Source organism: Lasiosphaeria miniovina (assembly GCF_030549165.1).
Source record: "Lasiosphaeria miniovina strain SMH2392-1A chromosome Unknown B0T26scaffold_4, whole genome shotgun sequence".
Lineage (NCBI taxonomy): Eukaryota > Fungi > Ascomycota > Sordariomycetes > Sordariales > Lasiosphaeriaceae > Lasiosphaeria > Lasiosphaeria miniovina.
In genome coordinates, this window is record NW_026848223.1 from 4,720,744 (window position 1) to 4,743,079 (window position 22,336).

At 54.5% G+C, this 22,336-nt stretch overlaps 8 protein-coding genes across 8 annotated transcripts; 1 reads left to right on the top strand and 7 right to left on the bottom strand.

Moving 5' to 3' along the window:
• Nucleotides 1-477: 477 nt before the first annotated feature.
• Nucleotides 478-1,151, bottom strand: B0T26DRAFT_741222 (uncharacterized protein; the record flags this gene model as incomplete). Its single annotated transcript, XM_060443939.1, has 3 exons — nucleotides 478-846; nucleotides 894-1,079; nucleotides 1,140-1,151. The coding sequence occupies 3 exons, from the start codon at nucleotides 1,149-1,151 to the stop codon at nucleotides 478-480; spliced, it is 567 nt and encodes a 188-aa protein (XP_060296963.1).
• Nucleotides 1,152-2,014: 863 nt separating this feature from the next.
• Nucleotides 2,015-5,553, bottom strand: B0T26DRAFT_646145 (uncharacterized protein; the record flags this gene model as incomplete). The annotated part of the gene is made up of 2 exons (XM_060437784.1): nucleotides 2,015-3,813; nucleotides 3,891-5,553. The coding sequence occupies 2 exons, from the start codon at nucleotides 5,551-5,553 to the stop codon at nucleotides 2,015-2,017; spliced, it is 3,462 nt and encodes a 1,153-aa protein (XP_060296964.1).
• A 1,411-nt stretch (nucleotides 5,554-6,964) lies between these two features.
• B0T26DRAFT_752129 (uncharacterized protein) lies at nucleotides 6,965-7,392 on the bottom strand (the record flags this gene model as incomplete). Its single annotated transcript, XM_060445483.1, has 2 exons — nucleotides 6,965-7,063; nucleotides 7,126-7,392. The coding sequence occupies 2 exons, from the start codon at nucleotides 7,390-7,392 to the stop codon at nucleotides 6,965-6,967; spliced, it is 366 nt and encodes a 121-aa protein (XP_060296965.1).
• A 1,579-nt stretch (nucleotides 7,393-8,971) lies between these two features.
• Nucleotides 8,972-10,756, bottom strand: B0T26DRAFT_752130 (uncharacterized protein; the record flags this gene model as incomplete). Its single annotated transcript, XM_060445484.1, has 3 exons — nucleotides 8,972-9,043; nucleotides 9,118-9,506; nucleotides 9,595-10,756. 3 exons carry the CDS (start codon nucleotides 10,754-10,756, stop codon nucleotides 8,972-8,974), a joined length of 1,623 nt encoding a protein of 540 aa, XP_060296966.1.
• A 1,159-nt stretch (nucleotides 10,757-11,915) lies between these two features.
• B0T26DRAFT_317785 (uncharacterized protein) lies at nucleotides 11,916-14,663 on the bottom strand. Its single transcript, XM_060434350.1, has 5 exons — nucleotides 14,444-14,663; nucleotides 14,299-14,366; nucleotides 12,881-14,248; nucleotides 12,102-12,829; nucleotides 11,916-11,927 (listed from the first exon to the last, which is right to left on the bottom strand). The coding sequence occupies exons 1-4, from the start codon at nucleotides 14,553-14,555 to the stop codon at nucleotides 12,269-12,271; spliced, it is 2,109 nt and encodes a 702-aa protein (XP_060296967.1). The 5' UTR covers nucleotides 14,556-14,663; the 3' UTR covers nucleotides 11,916-11,927; nucleotides 12,102-12,268.
• A 1,021-nt stretch (nucleotides 14,664-15,684) lies between these two features.
• On the bottom strand, nucleotides 15,685-18,064 carry B0T26DRAFT_317932 (uncharacterized protein). Its single transcript, XM_060434351.1, has 2 exons — nucleotides 17,588-18,064; nucleotides 15,685-17,534 (listed from the first exon to the last, which is right to left on the bottom strand). Exons 1-2 carry the CDS (start codon nucleotides 17,741-17,743, stop codon nucleotides 15,957-15,959), a joined length of 1,734 nt encoding a protein of 577 aa, XP_060296968.1. The 5' UTR covers nucleotides 17,744-18,064; the 3' UTR covers nucleotides 15,685-15,956.
• Nucleotides 18,065-19,127: 1,063 nt separating this feature from the next.
• Nucleotides 19,128-20,431, bottom strand: B0T26DRAFT_317970 (uncharacterized protein). The gene is made up of 4 exons (XM_060434352.1): nucleotides 20,219-20,431; nucleotides 20,141-20,159; nucleotides 19,972-20,065; nucleotides 19,128-19,860 (listed from the first exon to the last, which is right to left on the bottom strand). The coding sequence occupies exons 1-4, from the start codon at nucleotides 20,232-20,234 to the stop codon at nucleotides 19,528-19,530; spliced, it is 462 nt and encodes a 153-aa protein (XP_060296969.1). The 5' UTR covers nucleotides 20,235-20,431; the 3' UTR covers nucleotides 19,128-19,527.
• Nucleotides 20,432-20,512: 81 nt separating this feature from the next.
• On the top strand, nucleotides 20,513-21,921 carry B0T26DRAFT_712206 (Spc24 subunit of Ndc80-domain-containing protein). Its single transcript, XM_060442069.1, has 2 exons — nucleotides 20,513-20,885; nucleotides 20,972-21,921. The coding sequence occupies exons 1-2, from the start codon at nucleotides 20,859-20,861 to the stop codon at nucleotides 21,578-21,580; spliced, it is 636 nt and encodes a 211-aa protein (XP_060296970.1). The 5' UTR covers nucleotides 20,513-20,858; the 3' UTR covers nucleotides 21,581-21,921.
• Nucleotides 21,922-22,336: the final 415 nt, after the last annotated feature.

The window sequence follows — 22,336 nt, forward strand, 5'->3', positions numbered from 1 at the left end:
GACCAGGTCTCCTGCTGTCGTGTGGGGCTCCTCGCCAAGCAGTTCAGGGTGGTGCCCTTTTCAGCGGCGTCACTGGTTGGCGGGCGGGGGTTTCGGGTTACCCTGAAGCAGATCACTTCGGGGTTGGGGGAAGCTGAAAACAAGATAGGCAAGAGCTCAGAAGAAGTTCCTGAGGAACACGCGATAGTCTTTTAACTCTAGAAAAAGAGCCAAACCCGCTCTCTCTTCACCGGCATGGCAGCCGTTCGAAAAGATTTTGCGGAAAATTCACTTCCATTGACAATATCTAATGGCGAGGCGACAGTCTGTACATACCGTACAGTTCGTCACCAGCTAAAGGGATTTGCCCTGGGTCACGTGGTAGGAGTAAAATAGGCTCGACTGGGCGGGGTTGGCCGATAAAGCCGATAGCGATGGAGGTACCTACCTAGGTATCTAAGAGGTATGGGAGGTACCTACCTTACCTTTTTAGTCACTCTAGACATCAATGACCTCCGCAAGGGAGATCACGAAAGGTTTTCTTCCGGTGTAAATGTCAATCAGCATGTCCTTGATCCACTCTTCATCCTTCCTGAATGTCCAACTCCTAATCTCCTTTACGGCATGCTCAATCTCTAACATTTCAGCCTCGGAGAGCGGCTGGTCATTCGACAAGATCTCCATATAATCCCCCTCATAGCTCATGTCGAAAAGGCTATAAGCAACCACACTTGAAAGTTGCTGGATAACGCCACTGCGGACTGGACTTGCGCGTTTCTCGCGAGCGGCAATACGTGCGAACGCAGCGCAGGCGGCCGGGAGTGGTACCGTTCGGGCAGAAGGGGGGAGTGAGGGATGAAGGCCGTCCTCGATTAGATTTGGCACAACCTCGTCCAGGACATAGGCAGGAAGACGAGCCTACGTCGCGGCGGGCCCTCGTTGTAGGTTGCGTCATCGATTAGGTAGCGAACCGCTAGACCCGATAGCTCGCATGGGTAGACGGAGGGCAGAACATCCTCATGGGCTGGAGAGAAGCCCAGCTCATCGGCTAGGTCTTGGACTTTGCGCAGTTGGGCGTCGGGGATAAGGAAAAATCGGCTCTATCAAAAAAAAAAAAGTCAATAATTGGATGCAGCCTCAATCATACCTTGCTAACGTACTCCATTTGGCATATGGGGATAGCCCAAACGTATCTAAAGGCTCGTCTCCCATTCAACAACGAGGATCGCGGAAGCCCCCAGAAGCCGAGTTGCGCGATCTCCAAGGTCGCTCATGGTGGTTGGTGGTGGAAGAGTGCAAGTTTCGGATTTGGGGCCGATTACATCACTTTCTAAGGTTAGTGGCCCCGCAGCGCTACCCAAAGTGTCATGGATCGTGCACCCTCACGATCATATGACCACTAGACCGGATTTAGACTAGCGCGGACCGCGAGCATTTCCCCTCCATCATGCTCGCGTTCAACGTAGATTCTTCTTCTCACTGAATCTACGTAATTGAAACCCAACTGCTCGCGCCTGTTTATGCCCAGAGTTGATCCTTCTCGTCACAAAAAGGCTGAATTCTATCATTCATGATATTCTGTGCCGCTGAGTTAGAATTTTAGTCAGTTCGTTAATTACATATGCAAATGCACCTTCCTACAATTGTTCGTGTAAACTTGGCGGCGTGGTGAAGATTGATAGCTGGATCAACGGATCCAAAACGGAGTGTGAATACGCTGGCTACTTAGTCCATTTCTTAGGGCCGCCGTTTTCTTTTTCCGAGGGAGACCAGAAATGGGCCACCACCATCAGGCCCAAAACCTGCCCCTCGTCGCGTAAAGTTGTCAATTTTGTGGTAAGGTGAGCTGGGGGTGAGCTGGGGGTGAGCCGAGGGTGAGCTCGATGATCGTCAATTGGAAAAACCCTAGAAACCCGACGACGATCCGATCAGCATCAGATCCGAGCCAAGGCTAAGATGTGCGATTGATCGGGATTCGATCGGGATGAGAGACGGGAGCTGATATGTAACACGACAAAAGCCGGCATTTTTAACACTAGGGCGAGCGTTGGAACAGCTGATTGTCTTGGCCGCCGTCTTGGCCGCCGTCTTGGTCGTCTTGGTCGTCTTGGCCGTCGCCTTCGCCATCACCTCGCCCGAGAACAGCACCAACAGCCCGCAACGAGCTCCGCTCCTTCTGCGGCACGGGGGTCGCCAACACGACCGTTTCAACGCCGACCGGGCTCAGCTCCTCGGGTCCCATTGGAAGGCTGTCGACGTCAATCTCGACATCGAGGAGGCTCTTGAGGATCACTCCGCAGCCGGCCTTGGACATGACCTCGTTGGCTTCCTTGCACAGCTCTGAGCAGACGCATTCGACGCAGCCCTTGTCGCAGCGGCACGCCGTTACACGCTCCAGCGCCTGGCGGAGGAGCAGATCTATGAACTCAAATGCCTTGGTATTGATCCCTGAACCACCCGCGCCCCCCTTTGCATCATAAAACGTCAACCGTGCCGGCCGTTTTCTCCGCGTCTCCCTCTTGGCGAACTCCTTAAGGCTGTTCTTGCACTCGGTTCGCACATCGCCGGGCATGCTGATGACAAAGTTGGGCATCAGGCTCATGATGGCGTGTTGCGCAGAATGGATCGAGCCGGCAACGTGGAGCCGCCGCTCGACGAGAATGTCGAGCGCCCGCTCGGGCACGTCGAGCCACGTGCCCTTGCTGTGGCGAATCACGGGTGGGTTGTCGACCTGTACGGCGTCCAGAACACGGTTGTTCCGGTCTACCTTGAAGAATCCAAAGACGACCTGCGTGATCTTGATGGCGCCGTAATATGCGCTGGATCGCGACCCCGCGATGCGCTTGATGGCCTCCGTCTCAACGGGGTCGATATCCGTGTAATCGCGCTGGGTTGTTGTCCAGTCCACTTTGACCCTTTCAACCTGGGCCATTTTCTTCTCTGCGTTAAAATCCCTGACCAAGTATTTTTCGCCCTGGTGCAGGAAAATTGCGCCGTCATAGATAGTGAACGTAGCCCGTGATGCTTCTAGCTCTTCAAGCACGATATTCCTACCGTGCGTGATGTCGACAATGGCGAAATGGTCTTCCTCGGTATCTCGAATGGAGACCAATCGCGAAGGCTGCGGCCGGAACCTGTCGTGACAGTGAAAAAAGCCCGTGTCGTCCTGGACCAGGCGCTCTTTGCAGACCAAAGCAAGATCCTTGCCAAAATATACGACGTCTTGGGCGGGCCGGATGGGCATTTCGTATGCCGCACACTGAATATGTCCCTCCCTGACGAGCATGTTGTCGAGATCTACCTGCAGGGAGCTATTGGGCTTGGTGAAGAGCTCGTCCGGGTTTTGCATGTAATGTTGGTCAGTTGCGAAGCAGTCGCCCACCAATACTGACAGTGAGTCCTTATTCCTGCGCCCGGCCCTCCCGCTCTGCTGTCTGAGGTTGGCAATGGTATAGGGGAAACCCCAGGTCATAACACAGTCCAGGGTGCCAATATCGATGCCGAGCTCTAGGGCGGTGGTAGAGACGATGCCCATGAGCTTCCCTTCAAACATCTCAGTCTCTATCCGCCGGCGGTCCTGGGCGGTATAGCCGCCGCGGTACCCCATCACCCGAGACGTACACTCTGCCCGCCCGAGAGTTTCTAGTTCGTGCTTGATCGCACCGACTAGCTGTTCGCACTGCTTGCGGACTCTGCAAAAGGCGATGACACGGACACCGCGCAAGATTAGTTGGCAAAAGAGACGGGCACACTCAAAAAGCGCACTGCCACGCCCACTCGACGGGTCTCCAGGATCTCTGTAAGGGGTGTTCCAGCAGAGGAATTCCTTGCGTCCTGAGAGAAAAGGGGGGAAGAGAAGAAAAAGGTTAGCAAAAGCTATGATGGACCAGACTTCCACTTGGGCAACTTACCAGATGGAGATCCGTCAAAATCAATCAGACGAACATCATCGATACCAAATATGGTCTCGAAATGCTGCTTGGGATTCGCCACAGTTGCCGAACAGGAGATGAATTTTACATGTCGGTTCCCCACCGCCGCGCAGATGCGTCGAAGCCGCCTCATAACAAAGGCGACATGCGACCCCATGAGTCCGTTGTAGTAATGTAGCTCGTCGACCACGACATACTTGAGATTTTTCAAGAATGAGCGCCAGCGCACTTCTTGCGGTAGGACGGTAATATGTAGCATGTCCGGGTTCGTAAAGATGATTCGCGCCTCGTCACGGATGGTGTTCCTGTCGCTCATGGGGGTGTCGCCGTCAAACGTCTCGACGAGCATGTACTCGAGACCGGGCATGTAACTTATCATGTCCTTGAGACTCCTCTTTTGGTCCTGCGCCAGCGCCTTGGTGGGAAAAATGTACATTGCTCGCGAGTTATGATCTTCCTCGAGGGCATGCAGCACCGGCAGCTGATATATAAGAGACTTGCCCGAGCTCGTCGAGGTCGACACGACAACGTTGTGGCCCTCGTGCAGGCTATTGATGGCCTCGGCCTGGTGGGCATAAAACCGCGTGATGCCTCTCGAGTTATACAGAGCATTGACCATATCCTGGCTAAGGAGGAAGTTGAGATCTCCGTAGACGGCCTCCTGGGCCTCAAAGACGCGGTGACCGTCCGGCACAATCTGCCCCGTATACCACGGACTGTCTTTCAACTCTTGTACTATCTCGGCAATACTTTTGCGCTCGGTAGGAATGCTATCGGGCAATGAGCCCTTTAGGCCCGACCTCTGGGGTGACACCTCACGCGAAACCGACGGACGGGGGATTCTCAAGTCGGTCTCGCTCCTTAGCGTCATCTCGGGGTCGATCTTCTCAGCGACGCACCTGTTCAGAAACCGGGTGACAGCCTGAGCGAATTTTGTGTTGCGCTTTTCGATAAGAGCCGTCATCTGCTTCTGACTGAAGACTGGCAGCTTCAAGTCCTCGTCGCGCAGCCGGCGTATGGGTTTTGTGGGTTCACCCGTCTTCCGGTGCTGGACCTGACGCTTGAGGTCCTCGTCAACGAACTCGAAGTACAGCACTTCCCTCCCGGCATCCTCAGTCTTCGCCAACCCCTCGTTGCCGGTCACACCACCGACCGAGGCGTCAGGCGCAAGGGATTGAGAGGACCAGCCACGTTGGCGGCCTCTCTGGAAGGTGTCGTCTTTCTCGGCGCCCATGGCATCGAGCTGGAGCATGAGCTCGTCCACATATTCAAAGCGGATGCCCTCGGGACGCAGCGCGACAACGGCAGTCACGTCTTCGACGGTCAGGGGACGCTTGGTGTGCCTCTCGACAGCAGAGCGCATCGTGTCGAACGTGGTCAACAGGTGCTTCCGCGTGGAGCAAAAGGTGAAGACGAGATTGAGGGCCCGGTGCGTCTTTTCCAGGGCCTTGAACGAGGCAGGCCATTCAATTGCACACTCTTCGGGGTTGCTATCTTTGGATGGAAGGGGAGGTGGTGGCGGCGGCGGAGCTGCTTTGCGATTCCTCGACCGCCCTGCTGCTTCGCCGGCCGCTGTGTGGGGCGCAGGGCCGTTGGCAACACCGTCATCGTCAACGACACTGCTGCAGGGCGACACTGACATTCTGTCGGGCTCTGTTTCCGAGGCAGAAGGCAATGGGGGGCGGCGTCGCTTGAGCTTGGCCGGCGCCATGTCGTCGGGCCCCTCAAGGTTGGGGCCCCGGCCCATCGGGGGGTCGGTCCTTTTCGTAGCCCCCATGGTGATGTTCCTTTTTATTATTATTTGTTATTCTGCGGCGAGCGTAGTGGCAACAGGTAATGTTGGCGGCGGGTTACATGCGGCCATCCACAAAAAAGAAAGCGGGCGAATTGCCTAGTAAGTTGTAGGCCGTCACGTTGGGAACAAAGAGCACTTGCTCTCAAAGCGAGTCGAAACCCTCAGCTGTGACGGCATGGGCATTATACAGTGCTGGCGATTAAGGAAGGCGCCCTTGAAGCGCGAAAGTGGCGGGATAACACGTGCTCCAAATGCACTACTAAGAAAGGTGAAAAAAAATACAACACTAAGGATTTGCTGGCCGCCACCGACCTAACCACTGATCTGGCCCTCATTGAATTGCCTATGGGAGAGCGGACGGGATTACGAATTTTCCTATGAGTCCTGGTGGTAGGTGTAAAGTATGCCAAATTTGGAAGCCTTGATGAGTTCCGGAAAATGGGATAATCTCGCAGGTCACTCGTATACGGAGGCGGTACCAAGAACCCAGGATCCGCGAATCTAAGTATACCGAGGTCTATTAGTTCTACAAGCTCTATCTTTGCCACCTGCCCCAAAATAGAATCCTACTCTGGGATATAATCGCTGTCCTGGTCGCTAAGCTACCTCTTGACTCTTTTCTCGGCTGCCTTAAACCGCTCCTTGTCTGATTCTGTGAGTTGCTGCGGTGGTGACCGAACCCTTGGCCGCTTCAAACAATTCTCATGCTGGATCTTCCTGCGTATACGATCCCTGAGCTCTGCTCTAGCCTCAGCCCGCTGCACTATTTCGGAAAGTTGAGAAAACGAAATAGTAATCTCCCCGGGGATATCATCGACTCTGAGGCAATCGGGCTAGTACCCCAAAATCTTTAAGCCCGATACGAAGGATCCGTTCCCCATCGACCAAACTACCATCTACTGCCCGAAAGATACCCGTTTCCGTCTCAGCTGCTTCAAGTACGGCTTCCCCATCTTCCTCAATATATCTTGGTCGCCATATAGTGACCCTGGCTTCTTTTCCCTTCTCCCGATATTTAAGGTCAATCTAATAACGACTTGGGTCCGCCTATTTGAACCTAGGATGTACTCATCTGTAAGGAATGGTAAATCTTGTTGTTGTTGTTGTGAATGGGAGACCTCCAAGATAACACATGCTACCTCCGTATCTTTGTACGTAAACGACCCGTCTGGGTAATGGAACCACCATCACTCTCAATCTTGGGACTTCCTCTTGCGCGGGTGCCCCGAGCGAAATCAGCAGCGACTAAGTCGTTACCTCACCGTATGTCGATCAACTGCTCTATGACTAGTTCTTCGAATCCTCTAATAACGTCTTCGTGGACAATGCCCGCTATACGTAGGACGAACTTGTCGAGCTGAGGGAAGTAGTCGTACCTAATCAGACGTTAGCTAATGTGGTACTGGATAAATAGGCTACCTGCTTTGGCCAGCGGTAATCCCCTTCGGCTTCAAAGCGCGCCTCGAAAGCCTTGAATTCGTCGCGGCTGAGGCTGATGCACCACCACTCCTCTTCGACCTCGACTCGGCCACAGATACAATTGCGAATTTCGGCGATAATCTTATCGACGCCCGAGACCGGCAAGCCCACAGACGGTGTAGGGGAGTCGTGAGATGCTGTCTCTGGAGATGTTGCCGGGTAGAGAGTCAGCTGATCGAGCTGGGTGATTGTTCGCTTGTCGGCCATGTGGGTGGATAGGTTCGATGATGATGATGATGATAGAGTGTGTGTGCACCCGAGGACCCGGCCGACGTTGAGGCCTGCGACCGCAAGATCGAGTTCGCCATCAGCTAGTTCAGGGCGATTGCAAAGGAGTAAGGCTCGCTTTGCTTGTTGGCGATGGAAGGAACAGGTGTATTATTGCAGGGCGATTGCAAGTAGTAAGGCTCGCTTTGCTTTTTGATGACGGAAGGAACAGGTGTTGTGGGGCGATGGGGAGGAAGGATTGGGGGGTTGATTGCTTGTGGCATGTGAATAGAAGGGTTAGGGTTAATGAATCACCACCCTAACCCTAAAATGTTTTGGCTAGATACTGCGTATTTTGTAGTCCCAGGGAGAGATAATAGTTACTTTCTATTTGATAAAACGACAAGCATGGCATCGAGGCACCCAGGTATCCCACAGAGCGTATGTTTCTCATATGAATAGGTATATACATGCTACACACCTCGTCTGCCTCTTCTGTTCTGTTCTCTTCGCTTTTCTTGCGGGACACAACAGCCCTCTGCATCTCCATCGTCATGACAACAGAATCCTAAAACAATAGCCTATCGTGATGTTGGTTCCCAATGAATCCGCCCTTTCCCGTCTCACCCTGACTCCCCCTTTGTTTAGCACCATGAATTTGCTCACCCAAACCAACCAGCCGCTTCATCAAAGACGAAAAAAGACGAAAAAAGACCTCCCTCTCACTAGGCTTTTTCTCCAAAGCGCACGCAACAAGCCAGCCAGTCAGCCTCTACCCCATAAACTAACCTAGGCAGGCAGGTAGATCGATCCCGTCGATGGCTTTTTGCCAAAAGAAAAAGAAGAAAAAAGACAAAAAGAAAAACAAAAGGAACAAAAACAAGATGAAGGAAGAAAGAAAATGTATCCATATTGTATGACCCCATCGCTGCCATTGCCATTCCATGCCTAGCCATCTGCTACTATATGCGTCCCGGTTTCTCAAGTCTCCATCTCGTTTCTCTCGAAAACAAATGTTTATGCTGCCTCCCAGACTCCGCTCCTGCCATGACAAAAGAGAAATGCTGACGCGACTCTGCCTTCCATCTTTCCTTCCTTCTGAGAGAAAAGTTAAAAAAACCCAAGACTCAAGACTCAAGCTTAGTTTAAGAATAGGATAGGTAAATAGCAGTCGAAGAATGAGACGGGGAAGAAAAGAGCGGAGAGAAAAACAATGACCGAAGGTACGTCAAAGAGAGAATATTCGGCAAAACCAGTGCCGCGGCGCTTATTGCTGCTGCTGCTGCTGCTGGGTGGTGGGGATTGCTGTTTTGCTGCTTTTTGTATTCAATATTTGGTTTTTTTTCTGCTTTTTGACTTTGTTTGCTTTCTCGCCCCTTTTTGCTTGCTTGCGCACCTTTTAATTTGGCCTGCCTGTTTCCGCCCGCCCCTTTGTTTGCTAAAAAGGAGAGAACTTGAGTTGTGTGCGGTGCATGCAATGCACGCTTAAACCTCGATTAGCCAAAAAAAAAAAAAAAAAGGGCCCAAGTCTGTAGGCATCAAAGCATAAGACAAAAAGCAAACCCCCCTTCCGCGGCTCTTAGATGTCTGCGAGCTGCTTCTTTATCATCTCCACTTGCTGGATGAAGAGCGTGGCGTTTGCCTCGCTCATCTGCAGAAGGAAAAAAAAAAAGTCAATGGGCTGTCACACGTCCAAGGGGACAGGGGAGGGAGGGATGAACGAACCTTCATCTGCACTTGCTTCGCCTCGCTGCCTTCGAATGCCGTGAAGAGGATATTGGCCGACTTGAGCTTCTGCGTGAGGTGGAAGGTCATGGCGGGCACGATAACCGTGTTGAGAATGACGCGTAACGTGTGGTCCTGGCGCATGATCAAACGAACATGCTTCCTCCCTTCGCTGTCGCCGCCCTCGTCTTCGTCCTCGAGGACCGATGCGTCAAACGAGTCCGGTATTACGTTCCCGTTGTCGTCCACGTTTACGCTCGCCTTGGGCACGTTGATCTTCAACATGCCAGCGCCACGCTCCTTCCAGCCGACCCCCTTTTCCATCTGGAACATCTTGGCTCGGACCGTGAGGAGCGTGACCTCGCTGCCTTCGCCATTGTCGACCACGACTGTTGTGCGTCACTTGTTAGTAGGATATTTCTTGCATATGCACACAAACAACGAATAGAAAGAAAGAAAAAAAGAGGGCCGTCTCACTCTTCTGTAACCGTGGCTGCTTTTTCTTGTCGTCGAGACTTGAAGAACCCGCGGCCCTGGACTCGTCCTTATCGGTTTCAGCTGTGGCGTCCTTCTTCTCGTCGCTGTCAGATCCCGCCCCGGCTCCCTTAGAGCTGCTGGCATCGTCCTCATCCCCAGCCGTCTCCTCCTCCTCGTTATCGCTCTCTGGCGCGCCAAAGGGCTTCGCCGGCTTGCCGCTCTGGAGGGTGTTGCCTGGCTTTCCAAAGGAGCCGCCGAGCCGTGACCCCTTAAGCACGCTCGCACCGCTTCCGCCAGGGCGCCCGCCTAGTACGCTGCCGAAGGCGCTACCAAACGCCGACCCGCCACCGCTGCCGCCGAGCTTCCCGTTGATGCCTCCAAATGGGGACGCTGTGGCTGCGGCACTGCCGAAAGTGAGCTTGGGTGGTGATGTGGGGGGGGCAGCGCCAGACGCAGGCTTCTGGCCTCCGAGAACGCTGAAGGGCGACGAAGATCCCATGGACGAGGACCCGAACATGCTGGGCTTCCCGCTGCCCAATGCCCCGAAGGGCGAGGCCGACTGGCTGGCGAGCTTGGCGAACCCGGAGCTCGCGAAGGCGGATTTTGATGAAGTCTGGGGCTTTGCTCCTTCGGCCTTCTTCGAGTCATCCGACTCGGATGTCTTCTCCTTGCCCGATTCCTCCTTCGCATCTTGGTCTTCTGCTTGGCCGTCGCGCGCGCGCTTCTTCTCTGGCTCGGATCGGTCTGTCCGGTTCTGCGCCGCGCCGGCGCTGGGAACGGGCTCGCTGGGGGCGGAGGCGTCCTTGGAGGAGCCGTCGGCTGCGTCGTCCTTGTGCTCTTCAAGTTCGTCGTGCGCTCTCTTCTTCTTGGGAGAGGCTACTTGTGCCTTCAACTCGTCGCTCACAGCGTCGCCCACGTCGGCATCGGGCGTGGCGGTCCGGGGTGGGGCATTGTCATTTGGCGTGCTGTCATCGTCATCGGAGCTGCTCTTTTCGTCCTGCGACGAAGACTTGTCCCGCTGTGATGCATCTGCGACGTCCTTCTCCGAGAGACCTGTTCGCTTGAGCTCGCGCCGCGCAGCTGTGGTCTCGGCATCTTCCTTTATGGGCGCGGCGTCGATTGTGTCGGAAATGTCACTGGTGTTGTGCGGGTCGTCGGCCATGATGTTAGAGGTTGTGTGGTTTTCGCGGTGAAGCGGCGGCGTAGGAGCGTCACCCGCAGCGAGGCTTCGTTCGAGCCAGGGACTAGGTAATCCAATCTCTGCAACCCCCCTTGGAAACCAAAAAGTGAGCCTTAGTGGTGGCGTAGCAAGCACAGGAGCGAGCAGAGTGGTACGGAGTAACAACCTAAGTAAGGGGGAAAACAAGAGTGGAAGGTTTTCTCACGCGACGCCCGGGGCAAAGGCAAAAGGCTCAAAGCTGCTGCTGCTTGCTGCTGCTAGAGAGTGGTGCAAGAATTCCCCACGGCAGCCTTTGTATCGAAAATTGGGGAAATTTCCCAGAGTTAATACCCGTTGTCGCGCTTGGGTCGCGAATGGATACCCAGGCCAATGATCGAATCAGGTTCAATAGGATGGGCAAGCAGGTGCAGAGACAGTAGGCGCTAGAATGAAATGCATTGGCTCGCATCGGGAGAAAGTGCCCTATTGTACGGGCTCCGGTGCGGGGCATCCGCTCCCAGGGACCCGTTAGTTGCGACGCGACGAGCGGTGGGCCTCTAGATAGGCTCGGGCTGGGGCGTTCGGCACTGATAACGCACGCAGCCGCAGTGAGTTAATTTTGGGTGCCAGTTTGGGCGCCCAAGGCCAGGTCGTTTAGAAAGTGAGCCTATTGTGATGCGCGAATGCTGCACGTCATTGGATGTTCAAGGCACCAGAGCCCTCCACGAACAGACACATCGCCTGGGCATCTTCCGCTTTCTGACCAAGTCAAGTCCGCGTCTCAAAAATGCAAAGTGACTCGTCTTACAAACAAGGAAAAAAAGAAGGAAAAACATTTGCTAATCTGCCTGACGGAGTATATGTTGGTGAATTCATACCCAAGATACTCCGTACATACACCGAGTCAGGCACGCACTCAACCGTGCCTATGTTGCTACCTTATCCACCCCGCGTCCACGATGTCTTCTTGTTTAGGGCAGTAAGGTAGGTAGTACTGTACACAGGTAAGGCCACCCGATTTATAGGTATATACTACCACGTTGAAAAAGTACCGGCACTGTCAGAGAGCCGTCCGCCAAGGCAGATTGGGCTTTGCTGGTGACTATCAATCGTGTTTGCTTATATGTGAAATGCACGGCACTCATGAAGGAACACGGCAGACACGGAAACTGGGCTGAAATTGTTTCCCGCCAGATATCGAAACAGCTTCAGTCTCAACTTTGATGTCTTGCACAAAGTAATGTTTGTGAAAGGTCTTGTGAAGATTGAACTGGCGTCTGGCGTATCCTGGTGCGCAGAGTTAAAACAGACAACGAGATAGCACTTAATTAAGGGGTAGGTATTGTACCTAAACAATAACGGATGTGAACCCTACTCGAACAATAGGCTGTGCCCATGGCGCCAAAACAGCGACCGTAATCAAGAAATAAGAAATAAAAAAATGAGAATAGAATGTAGGAAAAAAGTAAATAAATGAAGGGATATGATCGCACGTGGCGGATGATATCGGAACTTCTATTCCCTGGCGTCACCCAAGATCTTCTCGTCGCCGCCTCCGGAATTCACGATGCTGCTGGGCATATACTGGAGTCCATCGGCAACAACTTGTCCGTCTAGCTCGCCCTGGCTGAACTCATAGGCTGGCGGATCTTCGGTATTGCTCTCGACCGAGGACATTATGTGGGCAAAACTGGCATTCGGACTCGGTGGTGGCGGCATCGACTTGTGCTGCGTGAGAGCGCGCCCCTCCTCGGCAGCGACCATGCTATCCACCAACTCGGCTGCGACACGGAAGGACGCGATTTCTTGCGCCAACGTACCCTCATCATGCTCAAAGCCTTCGTCATGCAGCATGGCGGCCTTCTCGTCCTCATAGACAGGGAGTTGGCGCCGTCCATAGGACCACCTGCCAAAGAAATCGCGGCAGCTTTGACGACGCGCAGCCCGCCGCTCGGCGCAAAGTCGACTGCACCTGGCTGTTCGGCGCTTACGCAGTAACGCAACCACCAAGATGAAAGCAAGCGCTATAGTCAAAAACACCGCATTTCTAGCCCTATGGCTTTTTGGAGGGGCATACTGTGATGGGGTTAGACACCAGACCGTATTCGCTGGGAATTGAAGACTCACAGATGGCATATGATGTCCATCAATCGGGAGGAAATGAAAAAGAGGTCCGCCTGGTCCGTTGCCTGGATGATGTGGTTTGTGATCGGGGCGCCGATGAGGAGGCCAATCTCTATCCGGTCCGTCACCTGGAACTGGGCGCTGGCGCGGAGGCTGTTCTCTGTCTGGCCCATTGCCAGGATGGCCCGGACGACGGCGCGGCGGCCACTCTCTGTCCGGTCCATCGCCAGGATGTGTCGGGCGGCCATGTGGCGGCCAGTCCTCATCCGGCCCATCGCCAGGATGACCGGGCCGGCGAGGTGGCGGCCAATCTCTGTGCGGCCCGTCGCCAGGATGTGCCGGGCTGCCATGCGGCGGCCAGTCTTCATCTGGCCCATCGCCTGAACCCGGGCGCCGGTGCGGCGAGTGTCCTCTGTCCGGTCCATCGCCAGGATGACCAGGCCGGCGAGGTGGCGGCCAATCTCTGTGCGGCCCGTCGCCAGGATGTGCCGGGCTGCCATGCGGCGGCCAGTCTTCATCTGGCCCATCGCCTGAACCCGGGCGCCGGTGCGGCGGGTGTCCTCTGTCCGGTCCATCGCCAGGATGACCAGGCCGGCGAGGTGGTGGCCAATCTCTGTGCGGCCCGTCGCCAGGATGTGCCGGGCTGCCATGTGGCGGCCAGTCTTCATCTGGCCCGTCACCCGGACCCGGGCGCCGGTGCGGTGGATGGTCTCTGTCCGGATCGTCGCCAGGATGGCCGGGGCGGCGATGTGGGGGCCAATCTCTGTGCGGCCCGTCACCGGGGTGTTTGCCGGGACGACGGTGCGGCGGAGGATCGCATCTGCAGAAAGGAGGTGGGTGGCGACCGAACGGAGGAGGATGGTGGGGCCGGCGCCAGGGGGGATGCGGGAACGTATGGTTGCCGTGAGTGTGGTTGCTGTGAGTGTGGTTGCCGTGAGTGTGGTTTCCATGATGAGGGTGCCACCAGGGAGGATGTGGGAAGGTATGGTTGCCATGCGTGTGGTTTCCGTGATGGGGGTGCCACCAAGGAGGATGGGGAAAGGTGTGATTGCCATGCGTGTGGTTGCCGTGATGTGGGAACTTTGGGCAATGGGGATGCTTGGGGTGTCTAAAATGCGGCCACCTTCCCCAATGTCCGCCATAGAAAGCCTCGTCCTCATCGTCGCCTCCGTAGAGGGAGGCGGCGGCGTCGCTAGCTTTTCTCCAGATCGATTTCAGAGCGCACTTTAGGCCACTGCAGTCACTAGACACTGCCACAACAGGAAATATCTCCTCGAGGTACATTTCCCTCATGAAAATCTCATCCTGAAGCTCGGCCAGCTGCATTCTCAGCAGCTCCAGCTCGCTTAGCACCTCGAAGGGGATGAGGGTCTGCGTTGTTAGCACCAACATCAATAGCATGACGGAGTGATGGACCTTACTTCATCATAATCCTCAGCCGGTTCCTGAAGAGTTGGTTCCAATGGAGGAGATTCGGAAACTGGTACAGCTAATTGCCATGTCCGAGTTACCAATTAGTCATGCAATGGCACAGCCAGTCTAGAGCATCAAGAGGGAGCTCCGTACCTAGACGGTCCTCAACAATGTGGAGCTCAGCAGAAGAGAGCTCGAGAGAAGATGCCGCCGTTAGGTCCAGTGCTGTCACCAGCAAGAGCACGGCTGCTGGAAGACCGCGCATGCTGGGCAACCTAGATAGCAGATAGGTAAATAGGTAGGTAGGTAGGTATGGCGGAAGAAGGCTCGAGGCCAGCCGAGTAGGACTCGGCAAAGAAGGCTCGTGTCGCAATGGGATCTTCACCAAATGCTCCGTAGGAGCCGAGGGTCAAGAATAAGCTTGGGTTTTTGAACGGGATAGCTGCGCTACCTAGGTCCTGGCGTCCATAGCGACTCTCAAGATGCCATGGACATTGCGCGACGGTTCGGATGAAAGAATGGGCCAGCCGAGTCGAGCGAGTTATGGTGGGTGCTTGGGAGAAAGACAGGAGCCGTGGGCAACAAACTCGCACGACAAGATAAAGCTCCTAGCTAAGGCTGAGTTGAGTTGCCGACCAAGTGCAGAGGCAGACGATGGGAGGCAGATAACGAGCGGGACGAGGGGCACAACCTAAGTACCATAACAGTGTAACCACCTCCTTCCAAGTTGCCGGCCAGTGGTTCAAACGGTGGGGGCTCGTTCGCCAGGTTGTGGGGCGTTGGCCCAATTCGTGAGTGAAAGCGGCATCGCGCCTTATCTCTTGGCCAATGAGCGCCAACAAGCTGACGAGTCCTTTTCCTCCTTCCCCGGTCTAGAAATATTTGCCCTTTCGGTTAGGCAACCATGGCATCACCGACTCCCGGAATGACCAAACCAGGCCTGTGCCGAGTCAGTAATTATTACCCTAGCTATCCAATGCAACTGATAACCCGCATTTTGTATTGGTTTCGTTGTGTACCAATGTTTTGTTTCGTCTGCTCTAAGGCAGGAGCGACTTCAGCAGTTAGATCAATCACCAAAGTGAAAAGGCCAATACTCATCGTCACGCACACACTAAAATGAACACAGTTAATCATTTGCCGCGGTACAGGAATAAGTCTAACAATTGAACGGCACCGACAAAATCATATCTTTCTCTCTGTATATCTAGCCTTGAAGTGGTTCCGTGTTACGGAATATTTTTCCCGCATTATTATAGGTTCCGTACTAAATAGGGTTACTACAAAAATACAACACAATATAGCACCAACAAGTAACATATCAAAACATGTCGATGTCTTTGTCTAGTATCTGCTTTGTCCTCCTCACGCCATTACGAAAACTGTTACCTGATCAGTGGTCCCCAAATAAAAGATAGACACAGAAGAGAAATAAAAGGTGAAAAAAGAGGCACGTAAGAACACCCGATCCTAGTTGCTTCCACACGAGCCTGAAAGCCTCAAGCCTAGGATGCGGCCAACGAGCCCCCAAAGGCCCCTCAGACATTCCGCCGCTGGCAAGGTCTGCTCCAAAGTGTCCTCAACAAAAAAAGCAACCATGTTCTCCCAAACTCCGCGAAATTTGCTTATTCATGTTAGTCATCAGTCTGCCGGCCTTGGCCCTAGCCTAGCGTCTGCGGTCTCTCTCCGAATTTCGATTAGGTCCCCGTCCGAGATGGTCCCTAAGCCAGTTCAGCGGGTTGTGGCTAGTCTGTCCGTCACGGTTGTCCCGCTCTCCGCTGCCAGGACGTCGTCTGCTGGCGTTGCTACCGCCGTATACGCCTCCCGATATAGACAAATTCCAGTTATCCTGCCGTAGCTGCGAGGGACCGCTCTCTTCATCGCGATCTCGTGGTAGTGAGGGACTTGTATCCCTGTCACTAGCAGGGTTATCGGAAAACGAATAGGTTCGGGAACTAGAGGGTGACAAAGAGGGATGGCGCGACTGTCTAGGTCGTGAGCTAGGCGGCGGAAGTCCGGCCGCAGTGCGAATATAATTGAGTCGCTGTTCGTTCTCCCTGAAAGTGCGAAGTCGATCCGGGCGCTCCGGACGTTCTGGTCGACCAGCCTGTGATGGTTGATGTGAAGATGGTGACGGGAAAGACAACGGCTCTGGAAACAACACGTTAGGGGCGGCTGTGGGTATCCGAGGTTGCTGTCTCTGCTCGGTAGCCGCGTCAGGCGCCTGCTGCTGCTGGGCGTTATTCCGGCCATCGCCACCTGCTTCGATTGGCGCACGGCAGATGGGACAGGTGTTGTGCTGCCTCAGCCAGAGTTTGACGCAGTCACCATGGAACCAGTGCTTGCAGGGCAAGAACAAAACCTGGTCACCCTTGTGTAGCTCTTCTATGCAGATTGTGCACTCGGCCTTGCCCTCTGACCCGAGCATTTCGTCGTCGACCTGCTTTTGTTCCAACTGCTCAATGGCGGTTTGGGACGCAGGCGGTGCGGCATTTGACTGCGGATTAGCCTCCATGAGCGTAGTAATTATACGATCAAGAGCCTCCTGGGTGTATACTCCATCGCCATGGACTGCCATCTGCGGGTTGAGCAAGGTCGAAAGAAACTCCTGGAGGAAGCCAAACTGTTGGAGGCCCGCTCCTACCTGTCGATTCCTATCGTTGGCATCTGGAGGTAGCGCTGGATTCATGATATGTGCAAACAGCCTGGGGGCGCCACGATTGTTAGTCCTTCTAACAGGTCCTGGAATGCGAGGGTGTCCTAGGAAGACATACGTGCCAAAGTCAGAGCCCGGTCCGCCCCGGCCGGTCGTGATCGTCACGCTCGTGGCATCAACGGAGATGGGCCCGGACCTAAATGCTGCACGCTGAACTCTCGGGAAGGCAGGGAAGTGAAGATCGTCTGGAGTACGCCTTGAATGAAACGATGGCGGGGGAGGCGGCCCTCTTGCAGCGCCGTCGTTCATGTTCCTAAGCATGTCGGCAAATCGCCGCATGGTCGCATCTCCGTCGCCATGGTCCGGTAATGGGTCGTTAGACTCGCGGGGTCCGGGCGGCGAGAACCGCGATGGTTGGCGTGGGAAGAAACCTCTCCGCCCGGACTGCAAATAATCATCGACATCGCCTTCATCGGGATCGGAGTAGGATGCCGCACGAGGGTTGCGAAAGCCAAAGCCAAACCTGCTAAAGTCTGGGGGAGGCGAGGGAAAGTCGTCCATATCACGAGGATCGCTATGAGGCTCGATCTGTGGTATTGTCAGCAAGGGGGTGCATGCGGAAGCACATGGCCAACACTGACGATTTCGGTAAAGTCGCTGCTGCAACGCGTACACTGGAGTGGATCGCGCTCGGCACGGTACCATTCGTGGTTGCAATCATGGCAATAGACGACCTCTCTGCCGGGGACGGGGTCCAAGTGGCCGTTGCCCTGGAGGGAGCTGAATGGCGATGCCATAACCGTCGGTCGACTCCGCTGCTGACTCTCGCGGTAAAGGTAAAGGGCGGCAAGTCCCAGGCCGGCAGTAAGGCCGGCAGCTCGAAGTGCTTGGAAAGCCAGTCTGCCGGGTTGACCCCCAGAAAAAAGCGAGGCCGACTTGTCTCGGATCAAAGTCTTCGGGTCCGACGAGCTCCGCGGGCTTCGATCGAGTTCCGTTCTCGAATCCCGAGTCTCGGTCGCAGGGCTGATTATAGTCGGTACCTAATGTCGGCGGGGTAGGCAGATGGATACCCGAAATTCAGGATGCCAGGGTAGATGCCCTATGTAGTGCCTTCTCTTCCCGTCGTAGGTTGTAGTCGCAGAAAGGCGCTGTCAGTTATAAGGCTAGCAGATGAGGTAATGAGGTGAAGTAGATAGTGGATAGTGGGACGGGGTCGAGATGCGAGGGGGACCCTTAACCTCCGGGAAAGCTTGCTCTAGTGTGCAGTACGCTAGTAATTAAGGTATCCACAGGTAATAAGGTAGGACGAGGTGGCTCCCCAGCAGTTTTACATTATTTTTTGTATGGGCTTCGCGTGCGGTTTTAGGCTGCGCACGCTGTCGCATGTCGCCACACAACCTTCGTCGAGCGCTTCTCCTTGGTTGATGTTCTGCACGTTCCTAGAAGGTTTGAGGAGGGGCGAGGCTCGCAAGGCGTTTGTTAAGTAACATGGCCTTGTTAGGCGTAGGTAAGGTAGCCAAGTTAAGTTGATTATCGTGGCGGGAGGGTGACAGCGTTTCGGTAAAAAGTGCCTTACTGAGAACTACATGGGTCCAGGTTTTGACAGTGCCCAAAGCCCCCCATGGCAAGTGGGCTGTCAACTAACGTTCAACCCCGCAGCCCTATTATGAAAGCCGCGCCCTTCTCATGCTTGAAAGCCTGAGGTTAAATCCCTATCCATTAGGGCTGTACAATCTTGTTGAGCAGACGCCTTATTTTAGTTCACCTTGTTGTTGCGTATAATAGGTAATCTTCATACGTACAGCGCCAAACTCCAGATACAATCTGTTGCTCTAGGTTGTCTTGACCGCCGATCGACAGAAATTTAGATATCCACTGGAACTAGACACCAAGATAGCTCGCACGATAAGAAATAAGGTAGGCACCTGCTTTACCGTAAAGGAAGGTCTTATATATCTAGATGAATCGGTAGGTTGAATGGGCAATCTTGAATCGAAAGTTGCCGAAAGAAACTGAGCCAAGGCAGCGATGACCTTCGATGCTCATCAACGAACACGAGAATCAAGTGGTTTGTTCCCGAGACCTAGAGCTACACCTAGCACTAGAAATCTAGATCTCGGGCAGGCTCACCTCTGTCACGCGTTTCACTGACAACTTCTTGTGACCATCTGCAGGCGTTCCTCGGATTTGGGGGGAAGCGCGCACAGCCACCGAATAGGCACCGCCACTAAGCCTCTCCTGACAGGTTGACTGTGTCAATCTGCCTAAGACTTACAATCATTGGTTTAGCCTAAGTGCGTAACATCTTGTGAGACCGATCTTCAGTTTTGTTACTTTTTTTTTGTCTCGCTCTCTGTATCCAGTAACGAAATGGAAATTAGTATCAATATAAACGACGCCTCCCGAAGCCATGATAAAAATACAACAGCCGTCGGCGATTAGTCGCCTACTTGTCCGAGTGAACCTTTTCGGGCTGCCGAATTAAGAGATCCCCGCCAGATCAAGCGGGAGCTGCGCTTCAAAGCAGTTGCTTCGGCATCGCTCCCCAACGAGACGGAAATATCGTGGAGAGGAAAGAAATTCACCGCTTCCGGCCCAGATTCCTCAGGAGAAGGCCGCCAATCACTCCGGCCGCGACCGCAATGCCGCTCACGATAGCCACGCCCACGAGCCCTTCCTTGGTGACCTTGTCGTTGATCAGGGACTGCAGGTCTAGTGCTTGGAGGTTCGTAGGTTCCTTGTCGAGGAGCAGCTCGTTGTATCGGCGCGCCTCGCCGTAGTTCCCGAGCTTGTAGTTCCCCAGCGCCAGGTAGAAGAGGCACTCGCGCCGCCGCTCAGGGGCCGTCCGAAATATCTCGGACAGCAGCATGACGCCGAGGTGCTGTTCGGGGCGCGTGTTCGATTTCACCAGTCCCTAGAACAGCGCGGCAGAGCCGGTCAACAGCCGCAGATGAAACGTCGAAGCAGGTCAAACGTGACGGAAACCGTGTCCGCAGGAAGAGAGTGATTGAGAATGGAGACATACCCATGCGTAGTTGAACTTGGTCTGCACACCCGCCATGTCGCCCTCCTTCTCATACTGGGCGCGCAAAACATCCAGCTCTTCATCTCTTAGCGGCCTGTGTTGTTTCAATTCACTGGTTAGCAAGAACCTCGTTAAAAGTTCGACGAGACGGGAGGCGGGGGGCACTCACGTGTCCGCATCGACTGCGTCTGTTCTTTGGAGTTAGCAAGGGTGCTCAGCTTGATACACTCTGTTTTGGAGGACCTACGGGGAAGTGTTGTCATTTTGAGCTGCGATGCGTAGTTTCTCCGCTGGGCTACGGGGGTCGAGGTATCGCTGAATGGTGGACGAGGGTTTCGACTATTTTAGACGCGGTGATAGCAGTTCGTAGGGTATTATGGGGAGGCGCGTGACGATGCGATGCTGGTGGTGGTGGTGACGGCTGAATGAAGCTCAGGCCATTCGTTTCTCCAAGCATGTGCCACCGATGACGACGACCCCTGGCAGGCGCTGGAACAAGGCCCGATAAGATAAGGAAATTTCGCCCCGCACCCGCACCTGCACCTGCCACCTGCACCCAGCCGCACTGTCGCTGGGGTGACGGGCAGAATGTTTTGGCCGTCAATTCCATCACGGCGCAGACACGGTCGCAGGGCGTCAATTTATACCTTGCATCAATTAGGCATCGAAGATAGATAATCGCGAAACCGAATTCCTTGCTTCCGGCGTACGACAGCGATAATCCGAACCATTTTCACGCTTTTTTACAAGAGACCGGCAAAAACCGAATTCGCATCGCATCCTGTCGCATCGTTTGGTACCAAACAATCCAAAGGCGAAGCTCGATTGGCGCATCCAATCCTCAAATCCGTCGATATATGTAAACTTCTCTTCAAACTACCGTCAAGATGCTTCTCGAAGAAGACCCATCCACGGTACGACAGCTACACCCTACCCCCCCCGGGCACTAGGGTTTTAGTTATTTCCGTCCTCGCCATACTGACCGCGCCCCTCTTCACAGCTGATAAAGCACACGATCGCCAACTTCAACATCGCGCCGGACCGCATCGCCGTGGCGCGCGTGGCCGAGTCGCTGTCGACGCTGCAGCAGGCGCGGGACCTACGGCTACGCGACGCCGAGGGCTCGCTGAAGCGGCTGGCGCGCACGCTGCACACGCTGCAGTCGCAGCACGGAGAGCTGACAGGGACGCACTCGTCGGCGGCGCACGCGAGCGAGATTGCGCGGCTTGATACGCAAAAGTTCCGCATCGCGAAGGCCGCGTCCGACCTCGAGATGGAGACGGAGCGCCTGCAGGCCCAGGCCGCCGACCTAGCCGCCCGCCTGCAGGAGCTAGAGCTGCAGGGCGTCGACGGCGGGACCTCTTCGTCTTCGACGTCGACTTCGTCGGGGAGCGTCGAGGACGAGGTGCTCCTGCGTCTCAAGGTCTACCGCAGCTTGGGCATCGAGATTGAGCGCGACGGCATGGGCGGCGGCAAGGATGGCAGCACGGGCGGCGAGTTCACCCGCGCCGTCGTGCGCAACGACCGCAAGGGCGACGTGCACGTCATCAACATCGACCGCAAGTTCTCGCGCTTCTTTTATGCCAACTACTTTTGGCAGACGCTGTGATGGAATGGCGGGGATTGCATGTGTGGCGACGACTATCTTACGCACGGTTTTGCTTAAAGGGAAAATGGTTGAGGTGGCTGGGCGGCGTTCAGGTTCTTTGCGCATATACCATTGCTTTATTCCCTTCGTCATTTGGAAATAGGATAGCTTTCGGATTAGGGGTGCCTCAAATTGTACATCTTACTCTTTTTTTGAGACTGGGCTATGAACTCAGCTACGTATACCTAGCATATCTAGTGACGCTAACGTTACTCCGTGAACCGAGAATGCGGTGTTCTGGCCGCCGAATTTGGCTTGCGCATGCTGCCACTTTCGGCCGCTTCAACACCGAGTGCACCACTCTCTTGCAAAGTGCCATGTGTATACAGACCCGTGAGAAGTGTTATACGTAACAGGTAAGGATAGTTGTTTCGTTCGTCCCTTGACTTGGCGCGATTTTTGAATAGGGGAAATCGCCTTTTTATATCCGCAGGTCGGGCCAATTTTAACAGGATGAACGTCATGATGCATCTGTCGCCTTCATTCGGAATAGTTGCCATTGAACTACGGATAAGCTTTGGGCTCCGGTTGCTATATACCTACATCAATTCCGCCGTTGTTCCAGCCTCTTTCTTGCAAACAATACGTGACCCAAGACGCCTTTGCCAACATTACGCAATATGTTGTGGGGTTAGTTATAGTTGCTGTTGCTCAGAGTACCAGGCAACAGGTATCTGTTTTGTCTGCTGGCGAAACGGCTCACCGTTACACAATAGA

Excerpts from the sequence above, each read along its gene's own strand:
- B0T26DRAFT_317932 (XM_060434351.1), bottom strand. The coding sequence starts at position 17,743 with ATGGCATCGCCATTCAGCTCCCTCCAGGGCAACGGCCACTTGGACCCC. Across the intron at positions 17,535-17,587 it reads GCAGCGACTTTACCGAAATC|ATCGAGCCTCATAGCGATCC; the intron begins GTCAGTGTTGGC and ends ACAATACCACAG.
- B0T26DRAFT_317970 (XM_060434352.1), bottom strand. Across the intron at positions 19,861-19,971 it reads CCAAGTTCAACTACGCATGG|GGACTGGTGAAATCGAACAC; the intron begins GTATGTCTCCAT and ends GCGCTGTTCTAG.
- B0T26DRAFT_317785 (XM_060434350.1), bottom strand. The coding sequence starts at position 14,555 with ATGCGCGGTCTTCCAGCAGCCGTGCTCTTGCTGGTGACAGCACTGGAC. Across the intron at positions 14,367-14,443 it reads CATTGTTGAGGACCGTCTAG|CTGTACCAGTTTCCGAATCT; the intron begins GTACGGAGCTCC and ends CATGGCAATTAG. Across the intron at positions 12,830-12,880 it reads ATGGACATCATATGCCATCT|TATGCCCCTCCAAAAAGCCA; the intron begins GTGAGTCTTCAA and ends ACCCCATCACAG.
- B0T26DRAFT_712206 (XM_060442069.1), top strand. The coding sequence starts at position 20,859 with ATGCTTCTCGAAGAAGACCCATCCACG. Across the intron at positions 20,886-20,971 it reads TCGAAGAAGACCCATCCACG|CTGATAAAGCACACGATCGC; the intron begins GTACGACAGCTA and ends CCCTCTTCACAG.